Raw genomic sequence first — 27,206 nt, 5'->3', positions numbered from 1 at the left:
CGTTTTTTGTCCGTTTTAATTTATTATTTGTTTGTTCTCATTCCAAGAAATTAACAAACAAAAAAATTGCTTTAAAAAGCTGCCATTTTTAAATAACGGTAGTGTGTTGAGTCAATATCGTCTTGGCAAAACGAAAGATTCATCAAAACTTGTAATTTTGAGTATCGAACATTGACAAATCGAGTTTAATTTTATTTATCATTTTGGTTTGAAGAAAATGAAACCAAAGGTGTAAAAAAAACTATTGACGATCAACAAAAAAACAAAGATCCGATCAGGAACTGATGAGAAACTTTGAAATTAATGAACCGTAATGGGTATTTCAGTGCTGATTTGAATTAACCGGACACTTCGAACAATATTGAAAACTTTAAACGCGTTTTTCTCAAACTGGGTTATGATTCAAAAAAGGACAGAATTTCACCAGATTTGATGCTATTTTCCCACTAAAATCTTAACCAAAACTTCACCCCAAAAATATGTCAGTTTGGATTTCAAAAATTACGCTGAAATAACCAAAATAATTAATGAGAAAAATATATCAAAAGAAGAATCTTGCAGAGTGGTAGAAAATAAACAAATTTTCAAAGAATCTTCATAAGTATATTTTTAGTTGAAAAATATCATTTTGGTTGATAGCCAAAAAAACTCATATTACTATTTACAAATCAAAAAACTTTTGATAAAAAAGTTTAAAACGTTTTACTCAGAGTTTTGAAAGTTTTACCCTCCTAAAATTTTGTTGGGTTGTGTAAGAGGCTTCTTTTGGTTTAACTTTCTCATCAATTAACTTCGTAGTTTCAATGGAATTCTTGTTTATTCAAAAAAAAAAAAAAAAATTAGTTAATTTTGGGGTTAAATTTTAGTTGAAAATTCGGGAAAAAATATAACATAATAATTCTCGTGAAATTCTAAGCAGTTTCTGTTCTCTTCATTTTTTAGTCTTAACCTAAATTGAGAAAAACGCGTTTGAAATTTTCAAGTTTTGTTCGTTTTGTCCGCATAACTTAAATCAGCACTGTACCTTAAAATGACCTAATATAAAATAACTAAGTTTGAGTTTACCATCATCAGCTCGTTATATTGTTTGGCAAATGTTTTGCTGATCATTGTACACTACACTAGATAAACTATGTTCTGCTTTACTATCATGCTTTACTAACAAAAAATTACACCGTGTATTTTGGTTGCAGTTCAAGTTCTACGCAGTTAAGTCTGAAAAACTAAAAACTTCAGATTAGTTTTTTTTTGAAAACGAAACCACTTTTTTTAAACGTGTTTATTTTCGGATCCGAATTTGGAATAAAAGGGTTTCTTTTGGATATCACATTTGAACCCCCAAAAGCTGAGATTTTTTGAAGAAGTCAATTTTGGCAAGAATAATCTAAGTATAAGCTTAGGAGTAGTAGAACCAACGCCAGATGAGTTCATGTGATATTTTTAGGAGGCCATTCAAAAAGTTTTTACCGGCTGGAAAAAAAAGTAGTTTTGCTGTTCTTAATTTTTATGAAAGCTAGAGCTAATAGTAAAATTTGGATCCGCTGTAGATCTGTTTGAATTTAGCTGTTGTATAGCGCTTTTCCTTTCGCATCCAAAAATGGGAACGACAGAAAATTCTTGCTTTGTTTTGAAAAATCAACAAAAATTTCTAACAATTTTAAGTACTTTTCCAAAAATAATGGCTTTGGTCACATTTTTGCTTGCTAGATTAGCCGCAACCGAGAGCTTTTATTCGTTTGAATGTTGTGTCGGATACATATTTCAATTGCACCTAAAACCAATGAAAACACGAGAAGAGATACATTTAATTTCAAATTGAAATTAACCCGATTCAGCTAATAATTTGATTTATAAATCAATGAACTATTTGCATAAATAATTAATTGTTGCGACCATTGAAAATGGGGACGAACTTTGTATTCGGTTGTGTTTTAGTTTTTTTCAAGTTTTTGTTTTCCATGCAAAATCAGCTACCACAACCAATCATTGGACAGGGTTGAGTGATATCCCATATTGAAGCCCTTTCAGCTGTAACTCGAACGACATTAAAAAGTTTAAAAAGTTTTCACAAGGTCGAGAAAAACTGGTTTGAAATTTTTGAAATTTGGTCTAATTTCAAGCTAACTAGTAAGATAACTAGTAATTTAAATAGCTTATTTAAGCTAAGTTATGCCGTAATTACCTACTCTTTGAAGTTTTTTAGCGCAATTTTGGGACTCAAAAACTTGAAAATTCAAAAGTTTCTGCAAAACATTTTGAAAATATTTTTTGATTTTTTTTTTCGTTTTTTTTTTTTCGTTTTACTAGTCATTATTCTTCAAAAACTGATTTCCAGTTGACCTATTTTACTATGAATCTCAAATTTGTCTAAATTCTAATATTTTGTTCAGAATTTTCTATCACAACATACAGAAAGAAAATGACAGCATTTTGAGAAAACATTTTTTTTTTTCAAGACTGGTCGGAACATTCTCAGCTACTTGCACAGTAACCGGATCTCCTTGTTTTAATTGCATTTTTCAAGCTTTGTTGATATATTTTATATGTGAAGGTGTTATCAGATTTCCGACCGCTGAGAGTGGAAAAGATTTTTGTGTTCGGGTGTGTTTCAGTTTAATAGCAGTTTTTCTCCTCACCAGCTCAAGAGCCATAAAAAACTATCGGAAATGGTATATTTTTCATCATCATATACGCGTTTCAGCCGTGATTTGAACGATATTTAAGACTTTGCAAAAACAAAATTATGTAAAGAAAACCTGAGTTGAAATTTTTTTAATCTAATTTTTAGCATCTAAAGAGAGCGAGCTGGCTTATTATAGGGTTATAATTGGAGCCTGTAAGATAAACCGTGGAAATAAGGTTTTTGACAATTATAATTTAAGTTTAAAAAAAAACAGACTAACATTATTGGGCTACATTTTTTTACCTGGTTATTAGAAAACTAAAAGAATATTAAAAACACAAAAAATAAATTTTTGCAAAATAGCTCGAAAAATTTTTTTCGATTTTTTTTCACATTTGTTATTTTTTGTTATTATTATTTCAACTTGATCCACAGATTTAATTTTTTTTGGTGAAAACTAAGCTTCATCCAAATCTAAATTTAATTCAAATAGCAAAAATATTCTGATCATTTTTTTTAACATCGTAACAATTCTTTTTTTTCTGGAAATCCTAACTAAAACAAAAAAGGCTTTTTTTGGTATATCCTACTTGAGCCACTATAATTTTAAAAATAATTACCCAATAAATTCATCAAACCAGGTTGATAAAAAACATGCATGCCATACAATTTCATAAAATTTCATAGATCAAATTAAATTGTATGAGAACAGCAAAATAAGCAATTTAAAACAATGTTTTTGTCACATTCTGGAAATAAATAAAAATATTTTGCCACAGTTGTTATCCTAAAATTTTGTAAATATAGCAAAAACAATTTTTCTTTCTATGAAATTGTATGATAAGCACTTTTCCCTACTCTTAGGAGTTTTTTGATATATATTTTTTATTCATGAAAGAAAATGCAAAAAAATGTTTCGAAACTTTGTGTTCTTATCCAAAACCACAATAACCAAGAAGCCAGATGATAAAAAATTAACTTTTTTATATGGCTAGAAAATTTTGATGTGGAAAACTTCGTTGGATGAGAAAAGAGTTTTTTTCCAGGTTCATATGAAAATGAAATAATACACGCTTGTGATTTTTGATTTTTTTTGGGTCAAAAACTAAACCTAGATTACCTTATAGACACAAGATATCGAACTTTGCGAGCAATTTTTTTTGTATAACATTTGTTTGAGCAGAGTAGCGAGTGTGCAATTGAAAAAATAATAAGAATCTTTCCCTCAAAATTGCTTTTTTCGTATATGAAATTGTAAGATAAATACTTTTTTTATTAAAAATTATTTTTTTATACCAAAGTTGCTCTCATTTAAACGAAACTGACACTATTTTGTATTGCTTGAGTCCAAAACCAATTTAAGATTATTTTCGAAAAAATTGGTTTGAAAAAAATGCTTATCATATAATTTTCTTCTATGAGAATTGTATGGTAAGTACTTTTTCCATAGACTTCATATATGAAATTTTATACTCCATATAAAAGCATTTTCTTTGTCTGCATTTCAACCCGGACCTGGGAATTTAATTTAAAAAAAAACTTTTTGCACTAGCTGTAGATCTTAAATTTTTTTGAGCGGGAAGGCAGATTTTTGAAAAGAAAAATCAAAAATGTCGATTTTATAGGTTGGCCCAATGGGTCTTTGAGATTTAGGGAAACATTATGAAGACCAATTTTCCCCCGAAAACAAATTTCTGCTTCGCAGATACATTATATTTTTAAAACTACGTTTTTAGGGCATTTTTTTTTAAAATGTTAACCAAAGAAATGCGCTTTGTTTTTTCGCTGCGCGAACACTTCAAAATTTTTCTATGTTTATAAGAAAACATATTCTTAAATTTTTTTTAATGTTGATCACTTAAAAAATTAGTATATATTTCGTACGATCAAAAATGGGTTCCTTGTCAGAAAAAATATCAAATGGATGACGCTTTTGGCTCCTGTGGTTTTGAACCTATAAATACACCCCTGTCTAACATCATCGTGTTTTTGTCGCTGAAGTTTTTCATTATTTAGGTTTTCTAAAGCAGAAAAAAGAGTAAATTTTTGTTCTTGATTTCAACCTGAGAAATGCAAACTTGTAAGGTTCTTATCATCTCCTAGACAAAATTACCAGGATTGTTGTTTCACAACGTTATTTCATCAAGGACAAACTAAACTTCAAAGAATACTCCTATTTATTTTTGGCTGATTAAAATAAATATATTTTCAGAGCTTGCAAAAAGTTGATCCAATTTAACGGCATGATTCTTACAACATTTTTTATTTGTAAAAATCTATATTATACTTATTTTTATCACCAAGGCGCGAAATGATCATGAATAAAACAATTTTTTTTGTTATTGTTTTAACTTGATTTGAAAATTATCAAAAATTATTATATTTTCATGTTAATTTTTGATGAGTTTTTTTTTGGTTTTTATCACGGTACACTTATTAATGTATTCAAAATTTGGAGATTCTATAACGCAAATGATCGCAAGTTTGAGAAAAAAAAAACAAAGTTAAGTGGTGTTGAGATCGTCAAGCATTTTTCAAAACTAGAGCTGCAAAAACCAGCAGTGACAATTTAATTGCAATTGTAGCTTCTTTTGTGAGAATAAAAAATGGTCTTTTTCTTATTTGTATGCGTTGTTTGTACATCTGATGCGTTGTAGCGTGTTTATTTACTAGACAAATTTAATCAATCAGAAATCACTTAAACTCGAAAACTCAAAACCAGCTCAATTTTGATATGATTTAACAGGTAGTTATTTGCGACCAGATATGAAATTTTTTCAGCAGTCTGGTTAAATGATATGAATAATGCGTCAAATTGAAATAATTTTAAAAATCGACTAGCCAATTTGTCGAGCCCTTGAGAAGTCTAGTGATTGACTGAGCTTAAAACAGCCCTGATATTAAAGCTAAGCCTATTAATAATAAATGGGGCAGAACTGCAGACAATTCATAATTTTCAGTTCCTTGAGACAGATCAAAAATGATCTCAAATATTTAATTTTGCAAAAAAAATGCAACATAACGCAAAATTTTTGATATTGGCGCTCAAAATTTGATACCGACTTCTTAATGATCTCGAATTAGGACTTGTGCACAAATCCACCTTTTGAAGGAAACAAGAAGTTAAATAAATACTTTCCCTGTAGTTTTGTATTTTGTTTATGCTTGGCCAGCCTTGTTTCAGTCAAGTTATAGAACTCAAAATTAGCGCCGCGTCTCCCTTATCTGAACTAGGTAGAGTTTTAAATTCAAAACTTTAACTAAACCTACTCGCCAAACCAAACCTTTCGTAGTTTTCTCTCGTCTCAAACCCAACCAAAAAAGACAATATATAAAATTCCCGGGAGAAATTTATTGGGAAACAATCCTAAAAAACTGCGCAGATTGTTATTCTGAATTGAAAGCCAAATTTGCATACGCATATCTGGACCCGAACTCCCCAGCGCCAAACCTAAACTGGCTAAAACTAATCCGAATTTGGAATAAAAGGGTTTCATTTGGATATCACATTTGAACCCCCAAAAGCTGAGATTTTTTGAAGAAGTCAATTTTGGCAAGAATAATCTAAGTATAAGCTTAAGAGTAGTAGAACCAACGCCAGATGAGTTCATGTGATATTTTTAGGAGGCCATTCAAAAAGTTTTTACCGGCTGGAAAAAAAAGTAGTTTTGCTGTTCTTAATTTTTATGAAAGCTAGAGCTAATAGTAAAATTTGGATCCGCTGTAGATCTGTTTGAATTTAGCTGTTGTATAGCGCTTTTCCTTTCGCATCCAAAAATAGGAACGACAGAAAATTCTTGCTTTGTTTTGAAAAATCAACAACAATTTCTAAAAATTTTAAGTACTTTTCCAAAAATAATGGCTTTGGTCACATTTTTGCTTGCTAGATTAGCCGCAACCGAGAGCTTTTATTCGTTTGAATGTTGTGTCGGATACATATTTCAATTGCACCTAAAACCAATGAAAACATGAGAAGAGATACATTTAATTTCAAATTGAAATTAACCCGATTCAGCTAATAATTTGATTTATAAATCAATGAACTATTTGCATAAATAATTAATTGTTGCGACCATTGAAAATGGGGACGAACTTTGTATTCGGTTGTGTTTTAGTTTTTTTCAAGTTTTTGTTTTCCATGCAAAATCAGCTACCACAACCAATCATTGGACAGGGTTGAGTGATATCCCATATTGAAGCCCTTTCAGCTGTAACTCGAACGACATTAAAAAGTTTAAAAAGTTTTCACAAGTTCGAGAAAAACTGGTTTGAAATTTTTGAAATTTGGTCTAATTTCAAGCTAACTAGTAAGATAACTAGTAATTTAAATAGCTTATTTAAGCTAAGTTATGCCGTAATTACCTACTCTTTGAAGTTTTTTAGCGCAATTTTGGGACTCAAAAACTTGAAAATTCAAAAGTTTCTGCAAAACATTTTGAAAATAATTTTTGATTTTTTTTTTCGTTTTTTTTTTCGTTTTACTAGTCATTATTCTTCAAAAACTGATTTCCAGTTGACCTATTTTACTATGAATCTCAAATTTGTCTAAATTCTAATATTTTGTTCAGAATTTTCTATCACAACATACAGAAAGAAAATGACAGCATTTTGAGAAAACATTTTTTTTTCAAGACTGGTCGAAACATTCTCAGCTACTTGCACAGTAACCGGATCTCCTTGTTTTAATTGCATTTTTCAAGCTTTGTTGATATATTTGATATGTGAAGGTGTTATCAGATTTCCGACCGCTGAGAGTGGAAAAGATTTTTGTGTTCGGGTGTGTTTCAGTTTAATGACAGTTTTTCTCCTCACCAGCTCAAGAGCCATAAAAAACTATCGGAAATGGTATATTTTTCATCATCATATACGCGTTTTAGCCGTGATTTGAACGATATTTAAGACTTTGCAAAAACAAAATTATGTAAAGAAAACCTGAGTTGAAATTTTTTTAATCTAATTTTTAGCATCTAAAGAGAGCGAGCTGGCTTATTATAGGGTTATAATTGGAGCCTGTAAGATAAACCGTGGAAATAAGGTTTTTGACAATTATAATTTAAGTTTAAAAAAAACAGACTAACATTATTGGGCTAAATTTTTTTACCTGGTTGTTAGAAAACTAAAAGAATATTAAAAACACAAAAAATAAATTTTTGCAAAATAGCTCGAAAAATTTTTTTCGATTTTTTTTCACATTTGTTATTTTTTGTTATTATTATTTCAACTTGATCCACAGATTTAATTTTTTTTGGTGAAAACTAAGCTTCATCCAAATCTAAATTTAATTCAAATAGCAAAAATATTCTGATCTTTTTTTTTAACATCGTAACAATTCTTTTTTTTCTGGAAATCCTAACTAAAACAAAAAAGGCTTTTTTTGGTATATCCTACTTGAGCCACTATAATTTTAAAAATAATTACCCAATAAATTCATCAAACCGGGTTGATAAAAAACATGCATGCCATACAATTTCATAAAATTTCTTAGATCAAATTAAATTGTATGAGAACAGCAAAATAAGCAATTTAAAACAATGTTTTTGTCACATTCTGGAAATAAATAAAAATATTTTGCCACAGTTGTTATCCTAAAATTTTGTAAATATAGCAAAAACAATTTTTCTTTCTATGAAATTGTATGATAAGCACTTTTCCCTACTCTAAGGAGTTTTTGATATATATTTTTTATTCATGAAAGAAAATGCAAAAAAATGTTTCGAAACTTTGTGTTCTTATCCAAAACCACAATAACCAAGAAGCCAGATAAAAAAAATTAACTTTTTTATATGGCTAGAAAATTGTGAATTGGAAAACTTCGATGGATGAGAAAAGAGTTTTTTTCCAGGTTCATATGAAAATGAAATAATACACGCTTGTGATTTTTGATTTTTTTTTGGGTCAAAAACTAAACCTAGATTACCTTATAGACACAAGATATCGAACTTTGCGAGCAATTTTTTTTGTATAACCTTTGTTTGAGCAGAGTAGCGAGTGTGCAATTGAAAAAATAATAAGAATCTTTCCCTCAAAATTGCTTTTTTCGTATATGAAATTGTAAGATAAATACTTTTTTTATTAAAAATTATTTTTTTATACCAAAGTTGCTCTCATTTAAACGAAACTGACACTATTTTGTATTGCTTGAGTCCAAAACCAATTTAAGATTATTTTCGAAAAAATTGGTTTGAAAAAAATGCTTATCATACAATTTTCTTCTATGAGAATTGTATGGTAAGTACTTTTTCCATAGACTTCATATATGAAATTTTATACTCCATATAAAAGCATTTTCTTTGTCTGCATTTCAACCCGGACCTGGGAATTTAATTAAAAAAAAACTTTTTGCACTAGCTGTAGATCTTAAATTTTTTTGAGCGGGAAGGCAGATTTTTGAAAAGAAAAATCAAAAATGTCGATTTTATAGGTTGGCCCAATGGGTCTTTGAGATTTAGGGAAACATTATGAAGACCAATTTTCCCCCGAAAAAAAATTTCTGCTTCGCAGATACATTATATTTTTAAAACTACGTTTTTAGGGCATTTTTTTTTAAAATGTTAACCAAAGAAATGCGCTTTGTTTTTTCGCTGCGCGAACACTTCAAAATTTTTCTATGTTTATAAGAAAACATATTCTTAAATTTTTTTTAAGGTTGATCACTTAAAAAATTAGTATATACTTCGTACGATCAAAAATTGGTTCCTTGTCAGAAAAAATATCAAATGGATGACGCTTTTGGCTCCTGTGGTTTCGAACCTAAAAATACACCCCTGTCTAACATCATCGTGTTTTTGTCGCTGAAGTTTTTCATTATTTAGGTTTTCTAAAGCAGAAAAAAGAGTAAATTTTTGTTCTTGATTTCAACCTGAGAAATGCAAACTTGTAAGGTTCTTATCATCTCCTAGACAAAATTACCGGGATTGTTGTTTCACAACGTTATTTCATCAAGGACAAACTAAACTTCAAAGAATACTCCTATTTATTTTTGGCTGATTAAAATAAATATATTTTCAGAGCTTGCAAAAAGTTGATCCAATTTAACGGCATGATTCTTACAACATTATTTATTTGTAAAAATCTATATTATACTTATTTTTATCACCAGGGCGCGAAATGATCATGAATAAAACAATTTTTATTGTTATTGTTTTAAATTGATTTGAAAATCATCAAAAATTATTGTATTTTCTTGTTAATTTTTGATGAGTTTTTTTTTGGTTTTTATCATGGTACACTTATTAATGGTATTCAAAATTTGGAGATTCTATAACGCAAATGATCGCAAGTTTGAGAAGAAAAAAATAAAGTTAAGTGGTGTTGAGATCGTCAAGCATTTTTCAAAACTCGAGCTGCAAAAACCAGCAGTGACAATTTAATTGCAATTGTAGCTTCTTTTGTGAGAATATAAAATGGTCTGTTTTTTATTTGTATGCGTTTTTTGTACATTTGATGCGTTTTAGCGTGTTTATTTACAAAACAAATTTAATCAATCAGAAATCACTTAAACTCGAAAACTCAAAACCAGCTCAATTTTGATATGATTTAACAGGTAGTTATTTGCGACCAGATATGAAATTTTTTCAGCAGTCTGGTTAAATGATATGAATAATGCGTCAAATTAAAATAATTTTAAAAATCGACTAGCCAATTTGTCGAGCCCTTGAGAAGTCTAGTGATTGACTGAGCTTAAAACCGCCCTGATATTAAAGCTAAGCCTATTAATAATAAATGGGGCAGAACTGCAGACAACTCATAACTTTCAGTTCCTTGAGACAGATCAAAAATGATCTCAAATATTTAATTTTGCAAAAAAAATGCAACATAACGCAAAATTTTTGATATTGGCGCTCAAAATTTGATACCAACTTCTTAATGATCTCGAATTAGGACTTGTGCACAAATCCACCTTTTGAAGGAAACAAGAAGTTAAATAAATACTTTCCCTGTAGTTTTGTATTTTGTTTATGCTTGGCCAGCCTTGTTTCAGTCAAGTTATAGAACTCAAAATTAGCGCCGCGTCTCCCTTATCTGAACTAGGTAGAGTTTTAAATTCAAAACTTTAACTAAACCTACTCGCCAAACCAAACCTTACGTAGTTTTCTCTCGTCTCAAACCCAACCAAAAAAGACAATATATAAAATTCCCGGGTTAAATTTATTGGGAAACAATCCTAAGAAACTGCGCAGATTGTTATTCTGAATTGAAAGCCAAATTTGCATACGCATATCTGGACCCGAACTCCCCAGCGCCAAACCTAAACTGGCTAAAACTAATCCTAATCCTAACTAAAACAAAAAGACTTTTTTTGGTATATCCTACTTGAGCCACTATAAGTTTGAAAATAATAGCTCAATAAATTCATCAAACCGGTTTCATAAAAAACATGCATGCCATACAATTTCATAAAATTTCATAGACCAAAAGAAATTGTATGAGAATAGCAAAATAAGCAATTCAAAACAATGTTTTTGTCACATTCTGGAAATAAATAAAAATATTTTGCCACAGTTGTTATCCTAAAATTTTGTAAATACAGCAAAAACATTTTTTATTTCTATGAAATTGTATGATAAGCTTTTTTCCCTACTCTATGGAGTTTTTTGATATATATTTTTTATTCATGAAAGAAAATGCAAAAAAATGTTTCAAAACTTTGTGTTCTTATCCAAAACCACAATAACCAAGAAGCCAGATATTAAAAAATTAACTTTTGTATATGGCTAGAAAATTTTGATGTGAAAAATTTCGATGGATGAGAAAAGAGTTTTTCCAGGTTCATATGAAAATGAGATAATACACGCTTGTGATTTTTGATTTTTTTTGGGTCAAAAACTAAACCTAGATTACCTTATAGACACAAGATGTCGAACTTTGCGAGCAATTTTTTTTGTATAAAATTTATTTGAGCACAGTAGTGAGTTTGCAATCGAAAAAATAATAAGAATCTTTCCCTCAAAATTGCTTTTTTCGTATATGAAATTGAATGATAATTTTTTTTTATTCAAAATTATTTTTTTATACCAAAGTCGCTCTCATTTAAGCGAAACTGACACTATTTTGTATTGCTTGAGTCCAAAACCAATTTAAGGTTATTTTCGAAAAAAAATGGATTGAAAAAAAGGCTTATCATACAATTTTCTTCTATGAGAATTGTATGGTAAGTACTTTTTCCATAGATTTCATATATGAAATTTTATACTCCATATAAAAGCATTTTCCTTGTCTGCATTTCAACCCGGGCCTGGGAATTTAATTTACAAAAAAACCACTTTGCACTAGGGGTAGATCTTAAATTATTTTGAGCGGGAAGGCAGATTTTTGAAAAAAAAAATCAAAAATATCGATTTTATAGGTTGGCCCAATGGGTTTTTGAGATTTAGGGAAACAATATGAAGACCATATTTCCTCTAAAAATTTCTGCTTCGCAGATACATTTATATTTTTGAAACTACGTTTTTAGGGCATTTTTTTAAAAATGTTGACCAAAGAAATGCGCTTTGTTTTTTCGCTGCGCGAACACTTCAAAATTTTTCTATGTTTATAAGAAAACATATTCTTAAAACTTTTTTAAGGTTGATCACTTAAAAAATTAGTATATACTTTGTTCGATCAAAAATGGGTTCCTTGTCAGAAAAAATATCAAATGGGGGACGCTTTTGGCTCTTGTGGTTTCGAACCTATAAATACACCCCTGTCTAACATCATCGTGTTTTTGTCGCTGAAGTTTTTCATTATTTAGGTTTTCTAAAGCAGAAAAAAGAGTAAATTTTTGTTCTTGATTTCAACCTGAGAAATGCAAACTTGTAAGGTTCTTATCATCTCCTAGACAAAATTACCGGGATTGTTGTTTCACAACGTTATTTCATCAAGGACAAACTAAACTTCAAAGAATACTCCTATTTATTTTTGGCTGATTAAAATAAATATATTTTCAGAGCTTGCAAAAAGTTGATCCAATTTTTACGGCATGATTCTTACAAAACTTTATAATTCATAAATTCTATATTACGTTTATTTTATCACCAGGGCGCGAAATGATCATGAATAAAACAATTTTTATTGTTATTGCTTTAAATTGATTTGAAAATCTTCAAAAATTATTATATTTTCTTGTTAATTTTTGTTGAGTTTTTGTTGGTTTTTATCACGGTACACTTATTAATGGTATTTAAAATTTTGGAGATTCTATAACGTAAATGATCGCAAGTTTGAGAAGAAAAAAAAACAAAGTTAAGTGGTGTTGAGATCGTCAAGCATTTTTCAAAACTCGAGCTGCAAAAACCAGCAGTGACAATTTAATTGCAATTGTAGCTTCTTTTGTGAGAATAAAAAATGGTCTTTTTCTTATTTGTATGCGTTGTTTGTACATCTGATGCGTTGTAGCGTGTTTATTTACTAGACAAATGTAATCAATTAGAAATCACTTAAACTAGAAAACTCAAAACCAACTCAATTTTGATATGATTTAACAGGTAGTTATTTGCGACCAGATATGAAATTTTTTCAGCAGTCTGGTTGAATGATATGAATAATGCGTCAAATTAAAATAATTTAAAAAATCGACGAGCCAATTTGTCGAGCCCTTGAGAAGTCTAGTGATTGACTGAGCTTAAAACCGCCCTGATATTAAAGCTAAGCCTATTAATAATAAATGGCGCAGAACTGCAGACAATTCATAACTTTCAGTTCCTTGAGACAGATCAAAAATGATCTCCAATATTTAATTTTGCAAAGAAAATGCAACATAACGCAAAATTTTTGATATTGGCGCTCAAAATTTGATACCGACTTCTTAATGATCTCGAATTAGGACTTGTGCACAAATCCACCTTTTGAAGGAAACAAGAAGTTAAATAAATACTTTCCCTGTAGTTTTGTATTTTGTTTATGCTTGGCCAGCCTTGTTTCAGTCAAGTTATAGAACTCAAAATTAGCGCCGCGTCTCCCTTATCTGAACTAGGTAGAGTTTAAAATTCAAAACTTTAACTAAACCTATTCGCCAAACCAAACCTTACGTAGTTTTCTCTCGTCTCATACCCAACCAGAAAAGACAATATATAAAATTCCCGGGTAGAAATTTATTGGGAAACGTTCCTAAGAAACTGCGCAGATTGTTATTCTGAATTGAAAGCCAAAATTGCATACGCATATCTGGACCCGAACTCCCCAGCGCCAAACCTAAACTGGCTAAAACTAATAAAACCGGGTTTAATATCTAATCCCCCCGATATTGGGATCCAAACGTCATACGATTGTATCTCCGACGTGTCAATCACATCGACGTGTCAAGCAGACGAAAACTGAATCTGCAAACTCGATTGCCAAACTTCAGTCAAAAAGACAGAATAGCTGGCGGAGTTGTCGAAGCCATCGACGTCCAAGTTATTGTAGAAAGTCGTAAATACAAACTAGTCAAGTACTTTTCAGCTCTGTTGGACAATTCTTGAACGTTGCCAAGAACCACTGGAGCACCGGTAGACCAGCTCTTTACACGGCGATATCAGAAAAGTGAAACTCACTTCAATAACTAGCAGAACAGTCCAACATTTATCCGGTGTTCAGTTGCGTTTTGCTCTGTTCAATTGTATAATTTATAAAAATCTGTACAAGCGTATATTAAACGCGTTTAAACAAAGACAGAGTTGAAAAAGGTGCCGCGCCAATCATAGTCGAGAACCGGGGTAGACCATTTTAGCCAGTGGTGGTAATAGCAGCTAGTACATATATACTTCTCTAACCAGCGTTTGGTGCTATCAGTCTTCGGTATTTTTCTAACTTCGCAATTACAATTATAACCAACCATAACCAGCATTACCAACTCGAATCAATTCACCTTGTTTTCTTAACTACTTACAGTGCTGCCGTGTTTAATTACTACTGTAACCGTTTTTGTCATTAAAATCATTAATATTTTCTTAATTTCTCTTTAAACTTGAAAACTAGGAACCTTACCATTCAGTTTTAAGTTCCTTCGGAGACCGCTTAATCATAACTGCGAAAAATTGCCAAAAATTGCAAAAATTGCAAACATTTTTTCATCCGAATTATTAGTCATCAAATCTAGCTCAAGTAAGCAAGATTTCTTAAAAAAAGCTGCCATTTCATTTCAACTGTAGTAAACAAAAACTTGCTGATTGACTTCCAGTATTTACTTTTAAATTCCTCTTTGCAAAATTCCATTTTGGGCAATAGTCTTTACTATTTTGTTTTATTCGCAAATTTTAAATTTCTAATTTCATTTCGTTATTATTTTCAAATCCCCGTTCAGTTTTATTAGAAAAAAGAATAAAGTAGTTTAAAATGGATCCAAGATCATATGGCGGTAACTCTCCCATGAACAACGGCTCGGGCGTCGACAACTCTGGCCTTCTCGGAAACGGAAGCCCGAACGGCATGAACAACCCGAACGAGATGCCGAAAGGTGCTGGCAACCATGGCAACCAAGGGGGTCCCCCGCAACAGCAGAATCCGCACCACCAGGGCCCCCACCCGGGTCAAGGCGGAGGAGGGTCGAACGCGGTGAACATTGCAGACTACTTCAACCAGCTAGTGCGAGACAAGAAGAATCTCTCCTATCTTCCCAACTACTTCCTACACTGCGAGCGACTCCTAGATGAAGGTTTGCAAACCTTATTTTTCAATATTTTCAAAAAAAAACCTTATTTTTTCAATATTTAGATTTATATTTGATTGATATCTTAATTGGAATATTTTCTTCTTTTTTTGCTTCTCATGATTGAATGTCGGAGGTTACACAAAACTATGAAAACAGAAAACAATTGCTTAAACCGACTGATTCAACCCGACTGATTTAATATTACGCGAGAGAGGCGAAAGGTTTTCTGTTTTCGATAATTTTTTTAGCAGTTCGTAATTTTTGTGAGTTTCAAGGAGTATTTGGGAAAACGTACGAGAATTTCTTGCAATGTACCAAAAATCTGCTTTTAAGTTTTTTTTCTGGACTTTTGTGCCCTTTAATCATTAATAGAAAGCTGGTCCAGTTCATTTGATGCCAAAAAGCCTGAAGAATATTTTGAGGGTTCGCGAGCAACAAAGAAGTTATAAGTTTGTCACCTAAACCAATCAATACGATATCATTTTTCATAGTTTTGCGGATTTTTATAATAGAGAGGAAAAAATGACTTTGTGCTATAGTGGGCCCATACACAAATGGATATATATATATATTTTCTATCATAACACTTCAGGACAAATTCCTCTGAAAGAAATATATATTTTTGTCATTAGTAGGCCATGGCACTGACTCAGAAATTAAGCAGTCGACTAGGTAATACTTTATCAGAATATGTTATTGCAAAGACGGTGTGTGGACCAAGAAATTAATTCTTCAAATAGCTCAGAGGCCTTCATATCTGATCGCACTGCTTAGCTGAGTAGTTTTGATTGCACGTTAAGTAACTCGGCAAACGTTATACAACTAAAGATATATAGTATAATAGCTTAGCAATACTGAGCAAAGCCACAAAAGTTGGTACAAGCTTTCTGATATTTTGTTTTATTGAAAACGACTTACTCAAGTAATTTTCATGTTTTTTCTCTGAAAAAGTGTGTGGACTTTTGTATGACTTTCTTCTGATAAACCTCCTCTCGGTACTTGACTAGACACTTTGAATTTTTTAAGCACCTTCTTGAGAAAAATCAAGAGTCCATGAAATATGCCAGCCCATTAAGACGTCTAGACTTTACATTTGTGAAGAATCGATGATTTAATGCATTTTAGTGATGATACATGTGTCTTATTGGTTGCATAGTTACTTAGTATTAACCCATACAGCTTTTTTCCAAACATTTTTTCCTCAAAACAAAGCTGAACGAATAGAATTTTATAAAACTACCGCTTCTTAAACGACACTGAAATTGTTTTTGTTTTCAACCAGCTCTTAAATTTTGATTTATTTCAGAAATCAACAAAGTGAAGAATCTTCTCTGCAGCGCCACAGACAGGAAGCCCCTGGATCTGCCAGAACCGAAGGGACCCACAGTCACTCTAACAGAGAAGATATTCGTGCCAGTAGACAAATACCCTAATGTGAGTCACCTTCTATGCTACTTTATCACACTTATAAAAAAAAACAGACTTATTCAGTATCAGACGGTCAAGGTTTCGAATCCCGCTCATTCTGAAAAAATTGATCTACGAATATAGAATATACTTAACAACCTCCCCCTTTCATGAAAGGGGGGATTGTTAAGTAGATCAAAATGGTCGATTTTTCGACCGATCAGAATGCAGCAAAGTTCGAATTCTCAATACAAGCTCTAGTGCTAATTTAATGTATTCATTTATAGGGTTGAAGATTCTTTAGTAGATGTCATAGGGAGGGGGGGGGAGGGATTTTTACCTAGAACCCTAATTTATACCGTTTTTACAATAAAAGTTGTTTACTAGCCAGTTTTCACAGCTTTTCTATTGAATGTTTGATTGACTCGCAGCTTTTATAACAATAATAATAGTGATTTTAAACTTTTGTGCTTTTATTTCAGTTCAACTTTGTGGGTAGGATTCTGGGTCCCCAGGGCACGACAGCCAAGGACATTGAGATGTTCACGGGATGCAAGATCATGGTCAGGGGGGAGGGTAGCATGCGAGACAAGAAAAAGGTCAGTGCTAACATCACAAGTTGGAAATAATTAAAAAATTATAGCTGCATCCTAGAAATAATTAACACGGTGTAAGTATAGCTGCATCCAACTTTTGAGTTTGATTAACTAATCAAACGTGAGTTTTAACAAATATTCTGATAATTTTTCATTGTCAAGAAATTTAAAAAAAATTGATTAGCAAAAATTTTTACTATGTCAAAAAGTATTTTTTTAAAAAGATTTTCTTCAGGTTCCCATTAATTTCAACTCTTTCAGTGTTGAGGTGATCTCCAATTTTTATCATATTTTTAAGGCAATTATGAAAACAAGTAATATCGTCCATAAACAAATTAACAGAATACACTTACTACTTAAGATGCTTCTAAAAACATTAGAGTCTGACTTGGCACTTATACCAAAAAATCTGAATAAATATAAAATCCTTTTTTATAGTTGAGCCAAATTGGTGCTGAGCTGCCGCATTGAATCAGGCGAACTTTTTTCCTTTTATTTCCTCCCCCTTTGTTCATTCTTTGTTCACACTCCCCTTTCTCCTGAACCAGAAAGTGGAAGTAGTAATTTGGAAAATGCATTTTGGACAACTAGCCTCTCACTAGAATAAATTATTTAATTAAATTCAGAGGAATTTCCGCCAGTTTTGCACTGATGGAAATGGTGGCTGACACAAGATATTAGACTCAACTGAGATTTTCAAATAAGCTTCTCTGAGGTGAAATTTGAAATTATCTGAGGTGAATTTGAAATCGTCTGAAAGGCACACTAACTGGAAATAATATTGTCCGAACTAATCGGTTTTGAACTGGACAATCAAGGAATATATTTTTTGAAAGTTTGCTTTGTAGGAAGAGCAGTTGAAGGGAAAGCCTAACTTTGAGCACCTGAATGAGAAGCTGCACGTGTTGATCCAGTGTGAGGACACACACAACAGGGGCGAAGTGAGGATGGAGGCTGTCATCAAGGAGATCAAAAAACTACTCGATCCAAAGGTAAAAATATATTTGTATCATCATGCAAAGTTACTTTAATTTTTTTGTATGATTTTTTTGACCAGGCGTGGATCTAGGATTTTCTTGAGGGGAGGGGGCGGACTTTCAAAAAAAAATTTTGAAAATTTTTTTCGACCTTTTTTTAAGTTAAGAGCAAGTTAGGCGAGCCATGAACAAGTTAGGCGAGCCAGTAGAGCAAAAACTTGTTACTTAAGATGAGAAAAGTATTCGAATATCAGAACATTTTTAAAATTAATCTTGAAAAACAGACCAAGACTTATCTTAGATTTTTCAATTTTTTTTCTCGCGTGGGGAGATAGCCCAATAGGTACTTGAGACATGTTTATAACCACTTCAAAATTGTTTGAATGATATGAAATCATAAATCAGTTTCTTCAACGATAGTGGAACGCCAAAATTTACAATATCAAAGCTCAAAAATTACATTCAGAGTGAAAAAAGAATCAATAAAACTAAGGCAACTTGGGTTGCATAAAGCCCAATTTTTCTGTTTTAAACGGAAAAACAGCAATTTTATTGTGCTGCGGAGAACAATTTCTTACATTCAGATATAAGGCTAGAGCACCAACGCTGGTAATTCGCTTTGCTCGATGAGGCCATGGTCGCACAAACAAAAATTTGCAAAAAAAATGTGAAAAAAATTCGATTTTTTCTTTTTCATTTTTTTTCTTAAAACTCATAGAAAATAATTTCACTCGGTCAATTGATTGCGTGCTACGAACACATTAACCATGTACTTACGTTTGCTGACGTCTTTTTGTAGCGTTTTATTGTTTTTGCTGGGGGGGGGAGATAGCTCAATTGGTCAATACGGGGGGAGATTGCTCAATTGATCCCATTTGTTTTTTTTATGATTCGATTATTTATTCAAAAAATTAGTTAGACTATTTATCGTCGTGGAAACATTCTGCCCGTTTTGCGCAGCAACCAGCTACCCTTTACAATAGCGTTTGAAGTTTGACAGTTTTTGATCCGTTTTTTATTGGCCATTTTTTGGCACCCTTAAGCTCTCTAGTCTGGAATTTGAAACTTTGTCACATTTCTCAGCAGGTGTTTGTCATAAAATAAATCTGGAACAGTAAAAGAAACGTAGTCAAGTTAATTGCTTCCACTTTTCTGATATGTCGACCAAATTTGAGTTTCAGTCAAAATAATTCCCAACTTCCTTAAGGAATCACATTTGTTCAACGCTTTATGTATTTTCATAACAGCTGGGTTGTTTTCAGACACGTTTATTGTGTTTTGACACGTGAAACACAAAGTGGTTTCCCAAATTTCTGTTTTTACGGAGGAATAAAAATGCCTTAAATTCGTGAAATAAAATTTAAACCACACTTTTAAATTTCTATTGTCGTGATTATTTCACGGGCTATTTCACAAAGAGTTCCCGTGCGTTGTTTTTGTTGCAAGCGTCACAACATTAGGGGTTCCAAGACTCGCAACGGGCAAGTTAAAGCTTAGTTAAGCCTGGCAATAAATTTAATCTTGAATTCCTTATCTGGCTTTTTATCCAGAATTGAATTTCATTCCTCTGATAAATAAACCCCTGTCTTTTGCAACTGGGCAGTGAAGGGCTTCAAGATTTGTGGTTGGAATATTTCGTTCATCTAATTAGAATTGCAAAGAGACCATTACAGAATTGAATATTCTGAGTGTTGCGTAACTATTGCGCAATAGAAGGGACAAGTTGTGGTACTTAAGTGTTGTTCTTATTCAATATTTTCCATAATTTTCCTTATTTCCCCAAGGATTCGAATTTTGTGTAACAACCTGGCACTGGCATGAAATTTTTTTCAATGATGAGTAAAGTTTTTATCTGATGTTGCGCTTTAGATTAGCTTACTTAGTGCATATTTTAAAAAATAATTGCTCTTGTTGGGTTTGAACAAAAGGTGTTAATATCCAACTTATGAGTGCAAAAATGATGACGAAAAATTGAAGTTTTGAATATGATTTTAGCCTGATGGTGAAGATGAAATCAAGCGTCGACAGCTAATGGGACTAGCTGTGATTAACGGAACCTATCGAGAAACTCACAATGTTAAACGTAAGCTAATTTCTGAAGTCTTGCAATCAATAAATCTTTAAAAAATCTTAGAGGAATTTTTCATCGAAACTAACAATAACGAGTGTTACTTCTAATAAACATTGTCTTTAATAATCGTTTTTCTCTGTCAAATTTCATCTCACATTACTAATCTATTACATGCAGCCTCGGAAGAAACGGCATCTAATAACACTTCCCCTCTTCAAGGTAAGAATTAGTAGTCGCAGAACAGTCCAGAGTTGTAGTCATTAGGTGGAGTGTTCGATTCCAGCTCCAGCTCACATTTTTCAATTTTTTTTGTGCATTAATTCTGCCGCAGATGTGGGCTTTTGCTCGGTCAGTGTAAAAATTGAATGACAAATTAATTTGGACAGTTATATTATTAGTTGGATTTGAATTTTCATTAGAACAAAGCATTTTGCTTTTATCGGAACCCCTACTTTAGCTGTTGTTATTCTGACGTGTTATCTGCCCAAGGGATTTGACTTTAACTTTTTAATGCTTGCCAAACTCCATGGGGAAAAGAAGGAGTATAAATGGAAATAATGATAATGGCTTCGAGCGTGGATTTTACCAGTTTTTCATTTTGCTTTTTATGACTTTTCATTAGCGCCAGTTGGAGCAGAACAGTTAAATGGAATTAATCAATACTATCGACTAAATCCCAATCCCTAAATGCATTTCTAGATTTTTATTACCCTCATCTAAGTCAAAAGCAGTCCCTGTGATTTTGATTTTGAAAAATACTGAGTACACTATAAATTCTGCCCAGCTCGAAAAAGCCGAAACTGGCCCTGATTTTTGAATATGACCCAATTTTTAGAGTATAAATTTTAGGAAATAGTGACGAGCTTTTAAAAATATTTTATGAAGTTAACAAATTTTCAACTTTCTTTGTTTTAAAGCTGAGGGAAATGAAATGGACTAAAAGATTCACGGGAAATAGAGGCTCATTTCCATTGCAAGTAATTCTGTGATTTAGTATCAGGCTACTACATGTAAATGAATAACTAAATCTGAAGTTGACCCAGCCGCCTAATTAATCTAGTCTGGACTAATTATAATTAACCCTCATCGTCTTAATTAATAATAACAATTCAGCAGCCTCACAATTAATCTAACACTTCTTTCGAAATTAATTTCCAGAAAAGCGACCGAAAAAACTTGGATGTTAATTCTAACCAAAATCCTGTTTATTACGCTAATCCATCCATCTTCATAAAGTAAAATGGCTTCTTACTAATCGATCACTGATAACTGCATCAGTCGTGAAAAAATTCACGTTTAGTCTACAATTTCTTCAAAAAATTTTTGGTTTTTCTTATTAATTCGCAGCGTAAACAAGAATTTAAATATTATAAATATTTTTCACGATTATCCCTATAATGTGGAAAAATGGGCATGGATCCCCTTAGTTCTGGCTTGCCAAATATCTAGAAGCACCACCCCCCTTCCGTTTGCCAGTTTTCTTACAGCATCTATTTTTGCCCGACCTTACTAAAATTGTTCCAAAAAACTCGGGGTTCATGAATAACCAAGAGTTTACCTGAAATATATATATATATATGGCCCGACAAAACAGCTGGCACTGTAGAAATAAATTAGAAACAGATTCTATAATTTATCTAAGAATGATGCAGAATAAAGACATGAATTTTCACCTCCAGATTTCAGTAAAGTATTTAGACCTAGTACTTCAAAGATTCCAAAACATAAAAATGCGGTATGAATTGCACTTTCAAGGGATTTTCACTTGATTAGAAGTTACGCCAGATAGCTCCAGGAATGTCTAGGTGCTTCTGGCTTTTGAAACCTGGTCATCAATTACCATTTTGGAAACGAAACTAAACATGAAATTGTGAACAACAGTTAATGTTATTTTCAAAACAAATATTTCACAAAACTGGTAAACTAATTTTATGACATATGTCTCGCACATGTACATGCGCGAATAGTTTGCTAGTAAGTGAAACGTATAAAATCCCTTTAACATTTTAAATTTGGGTTTATGTTAGAACGTCATAATGTCCCCTACGCTTTTGTAAAACCCAAACCCTGGGGTTCTAAAATTTCATGTCTATGTTGTACGCTTTCTAGATTTCCAAGGTTCGTTTCGTCGAAACTTAAACTCTGTTTAAAAATCCATAACATGGGATTTGAAGTTGGAATTCGGTAACTTGGTATGTCATAGGAATTTCTGTTATCTGCGCAAGTGGCAAAGGTTCAATCAACAAACAATGAAAACACATGGAAACTCAAAACAAATACTAGTGCAATTTATTTCTCCCAGAGTTCGCCTTGAAATATGCCCCCACTCTGCTGGGTTTTGTTGGATTAATTTGAGTAAACAGTTGTCTGGGATTCGTGTGTTTGCAAACCCACAACTGGAAACAAAACTCAATTTTTAATCAATAAAACCAGTTTTTAACTTGATTCAGTCATAGCTCCCAATTCTTGTTTTAGTATTATGTATTTCAAATTACATGATTCTTATTTAAAAAAATTCCTATCAAAACTTAGAAAGGAAAACCTGTTTTTCATGAACTGTTTCGTGAAAAATTTGTTAATGAAAAGAATTAAACAGTCTAACCAACACCAAAGTTCGATGTCTGATCTGAACGCCTGAGCGAAACAGCTGGAATATTGAGTCTAACTTTTCAGTCACAAGCTTTGTTTACGGCATGCTCACCCACGCATGCATCAGTTTTGAACACAAAATCAGTTCGAAAATTGCGAAAGTTTAAATTATATATTGATATGTTTTAGACCACCATCATCACAACCACCACCACCATCAGAACCATATGAACAACCAACACGCAGCCGCAGCTGCGCAACAGCTAGCAGTGTTTCCCGAACTCGCCGGTTTGTTGCCGGGATTCAACCCAAATGCCGGAGTTGGAGCGGGATCTCCAGCAGGACTCACGGGACTCACAGGCGCCGGAGGTCTGGACCAGGCCACACTTTTGGCCCAATTGAACAATGCCAATTTGGCTTCTCTGATTGGCGGAAACTCACTTCGTCACGGTGGTGGTTCGGGAGCGAACGGAATGAACAGATTCGGAGTTACGAACTTGTTGCCGACTAGTCTCCCGGTGTCAGTCGCAAGCCAGAACGCCTTCCTACAAGCTAGTGGCCTTCAAAGCCCAGCAGCCGACGCGGGTCTTCTGTACGCCGCAGCTGCCGGGTATGACCCTCAGTCGATGATTCAACTTGGGTTGTTGTCGGCGAATTCTCCAGTTGCATCACAAAGCGACATCGGAGCAGGCGCGGCCGGAAGTTCCGAGTCAAGCTTCGGTGAGTTTAAATCCAAAAATATGCCAATGGTGGCATTTCCACGTAGTTTACTTATTCAAACCATCTAATTTCAGTTCAACAAAATAAAGTGTTCAACTATAAACAGAAAGGAACAATCAAAAATTCCCTTTTGTTTTTTTTGTGTAATTTTTTTCAGAAAGTTGTTCAAATTTGTGGTTTTCAGACTTCGATTGAATCGAGCGACAATCACCGTAAAAAGACTGAATTAGTCTGGCTTATAATGGTAAATCTAGTTAACCCCACGAAATTTTATTTACCAAACACTCTTATTAAGAAATTCTGTTCTAGATAACATTAACTTCCTTAAATCTTGAATCCATCTTGAAACTTAATTCAAATGCTCAATCCGTTTAATTTTTACCGACGCCACATTAATCAGTTAATTCGATAATAAATTGGTTGTTAATCAAAATTGGTTTACGAATCTGGCTTCAAGTTACTATAGACAGCTTGCGATATTTTAACATGCCATTATATGATGATGTTAGAACGTCGCTGTACACTCATCGATGTTTTTGTCTAGTAATATTTTTCTTTAATTGCTGCTGAACTTAGTGATTGATTACTTAGTTTCTTAAACATACCATGGCTGGCGAAAGATGGTTTTACAATTAATGCTGGTAATACAATAACACGCTGTGATGATCTTTCTTTTTTGTTTTCAATCATCAATATGGCCAAAACTAAACAAGAAGAAAATAACAACAACGAAAAAATGTCTTTGTTTTGCAGGCAAACAATTGTACAGTGTAGCTTACTAAAGCCACTGACAATATTCATCTTCAAATTAAAAACCGAATCGAATTTTGTTCGGATTTCGGGTTACGGAAAGTAGTCGCGGTGCTGTATACAACACAACGACGTGTACTAAAAGCGCTAATTTTGTCAACAACAACAACAGCAAACAAAACTGACACATAAAAGTTGAACTGCTTTGACCTTTGACCTGACTTGATTTGACCTCTGACCAACAACCATTACACGTGAACTACACACTGTGTCGACTACTTACACATGTTTACTCAACTAAACTGCAAAATCAACTCATTTTACGCCCAAAACTCAAAATTTCTCGCCAATCGCGCAAAAAATTCAAAATGTTTTGACTTGGAATTTTGATTTGATGTTGGTTTTTAGTTAAAAAACAATCTATATTTTTTGCGCTGGTTGTTGAGAAATGCCAAGAAATTCATCGTTGCAAACTTTAAAACTTTTTCATTTAATTACTTAGTTCCACATCCACAGTCAAAACTCAAAATTATGTCACTTTCAGATATTTTAATGTTATTACACCAAATCGGTTTCACACTGAAAACTTTCATTTTCAAACTTAGTAGAAGTCTCAACTTTGCACGTCTGCGACGTGCTCTCAAATTTGTATAGATTTGATATTGAATTGGTTTATTATTTTGATGATTTTAGTTATTACACGAAAAATTTATTATTTATTTCAAATAAACTATGATTTTCCAATGCAATTAAAATTCAAAAATATGATAAATTCCAAATTTTGTTCCAACTTTGTAATTTTGAACCTCTCCAGAAATATCGACACTGGCCAACCGAAAATGAAATCATGAACTATGTTTCAAATTATATGAGAATGTCGAAATGAAAATAGTATGCCGGTCATATAGCTTAGCTTAGATAAGTTTTAGAGAAATCTGGACCTATTTCCCTCTCGAAGCCAGAACAAGAATAGTTCTGATGTTCTAGCAACTGTTTTGTTCTTATAATTTTGAAATAAACGAGCTTCGAAATAAAAATTAATTCGGTCGTTGCTGAAGGATTGTTTTAATGCTTAAATAGGAAAACACTTCAAGTTATTTGTCATTAACTTTGCCAATTCAACCCTGTTATACCCGTCTGTTGCGCTTACGTGTCGAAACAAAACCCGAATTGACGCTTCAGAAACAAAAACCCATTGTGAATATTAATAGTCAAAATTAATAATTTATCTAATTAATTACTAATTGATCAAGTCGACATTTGTCATTTTAAATTCATTTGCAATTAACTGACGAGTAATATTGGATTATTTTACTTAACTGAAGTTGAGAAATTGAAACACGTTAATATCAATTAATAATGGTGACCATTAAAACTATTAATCTGTCTAATTAACCGAATGACCTGTACGTGAACAAACTTGGTATGTTTTCAGGAGCACAGAAGGCCAGGAAGTTGCACTCAGCCACCAGAACTGGCAGTCCCTACGCGAGGACTCCTGGTAAGTTGATCGAGGGTTCGAATCCGAGCAGAATCTTTTTTTTTATTTTAGATAGAGTGAAACAAAATTTATATAGAAATTAAAACATAAAATTACCACTAGACAAGAAATATGAAGCTAGAGATTGCAATCAATCAACGATCATTACCAATATCTCAAATTTACGGAAGAAAATCAATTTTGTTTGCTTTTTCACAGTTCTTTTTATCTTGGTATTTAAAGTGAGCTTTTGTATTTTAGCTGCATCATATACTTTCCGCTAAGACACGGAAAGATATCGAACTTCATCAAAATCTGGAATCTTGCCACGCTGTGATGGTCTGAAGCTACAAGAATCTGTCGGACAGAAAAAAAAAACCTTTTTTTTCTACTTAATTCTGAAAAAAAATGTTTGCTATTTCAAGCTAAAATATCTAATGTCCAATGAACTACAATTAAGATTTAATTTTGAAACACACATTTCAAAAAGTGCCTTCAGCTATTTGCTTTGAAAAATTTGATTTATGACTCGATCATATGTTTAACAAGTTCAAAACTTTTGTAATAAATTTTAAATAGTGTGACTTTGTAGACATAGTTTTAAACCTCATGTAAATGGTGTGCTACTTCAAATTTCATCTTTTTAAATTCAAATTTAATGTTTATTTTTGATAGTTTTCAATTTCAATCACGAGCGATTGTTCCGAACAATATCCTGAAAGGAGTGGGAAAAAAGTCTGTGCACTTTTTAACTCCCTGTGTAAACACCCAAAATGAGTCCAATCTTATTTGATTCTTTTTCATCAAAAATTGATTTTTGGTAAACAATAAACAATAACACCACAAAACACAAGACTTAGATATTTAAAAACCGTAAAAGTTGAACAAAATCAAAGGAAAAGATTGATCGTATCAGGGCCTTTAAACTGATCTCGAATAATTTTTTGTAATTGTATTATTGACCAACTATGAATTTTAGGCTGGCAAAATTAGTTTCTAAGTGTTAAAAATAGAGTCATATATGTATAAAAAAATCGCATAAATAAATCGCATAAATAAATCGCATAAATAAATAAATCGCGTTACAACGTTTCAGCATCAAAAAATTAAACGCGCAGTTTAGGTGGGCTCGTTTTTAAGTCCACCATAGAATTAAGTTAGTTTGGGGCTCACAAAGATGCAGAGATCGATTCTCAAATGGGCGATTATTATATTAGAAATTGGTCTAAAAACCAGCTCAAGCATATATATTTCTCACTTTCTTCGAAAATCGAAACAAATGGGAAAGTTTGAGTGATACAAAATTAATAAGACCAAAAAGGTTGCCTCAGTTTGATCTGGAACGGTTTATTAGCGCAAAAAAAACGGACATGAAACCAACCC

General features: G+C 32.3%; 2 protein-coding genes across 5 annotated transcripts in view; both read left to right on the top strand.

Moving 5' to 3' along the window:
* LOC134840564 (uncharacterized) overlaps nucleotides 1-27,206 on the top strand; it is a 257,049-nt gene that overhangs the window by 50,959 nt on the left and 178,884 nt on the right. The window lies entirely within an intron of this gene.
* Nucleotides 13,974-26,113, top strand: LOC134840562 (RNA-binding protein asd-2-like). 4 transcript variants are annotated; one of them, XR_010162427.1, is made up of 9 exons: nucleotides 13,980-15,236; nucleotides 16,540-16,667; nucleotides 17,123-17,239; nucleotides 18,085-18,228; nucleotides 20,209-20,296; nucleotides 23,063-23,593; nucleotides 23,778-23,837; nucleotides 25,779-25,844; nucleotides 26,085-26,113. XR_010162427.1 is itself a non-coding variant. In XM_063856467.1 (8 exons), exons 1-8 carry the CDS (start codon nucleotides 14,918-14,920, stop codon nucleotides 26,105-26,107), a joined length of 1,416 nt encoding a protein of 471 aa, XP_063712537.1. In that variant the 5' UTR covers nucleotides 13,974-14,917; the 3' UTR covers nucleotides 26,108-26,113. The 4 variants fall into 4 exon arrangements, 3 of the variants coding, with proteins under 3 accessions (XP_063712537.1, XP_063712538.1, XP_063712539.1); XM_063856467.1 differs by lacking the exon at nucleotides 23,778-23,837 and having other exon boundaries at nucleotides 13,974-15,236; XM_063856469.1 differs by lacking the exons at nucleotides 25,779-25,844; nucleotides 26,085-26,113 and adding an exon at nucleotides 24,347-25,133 and having other exon boundaries at nucleotides 13,981-15,236.

Source organism: Symsagittifera roscoffensis, chromosome 2, assembly GCF_963678635.1.
Source record: "Symsagittifera roscoffensis chromosome 2, txSymRosc1.1, whole genome shotgun sequence".
Lineage (NCBI taxonomy): Eukaryota > Metazoa > Xenacoelomorpha > Acoela > Convolutidae > Symsagittifera > Symsagittifera roscoffensis.
Note: the sequence above shows the minus strand (reverse complement) of the source record. Positions and strands in the feature narration are given on the sequence as shown.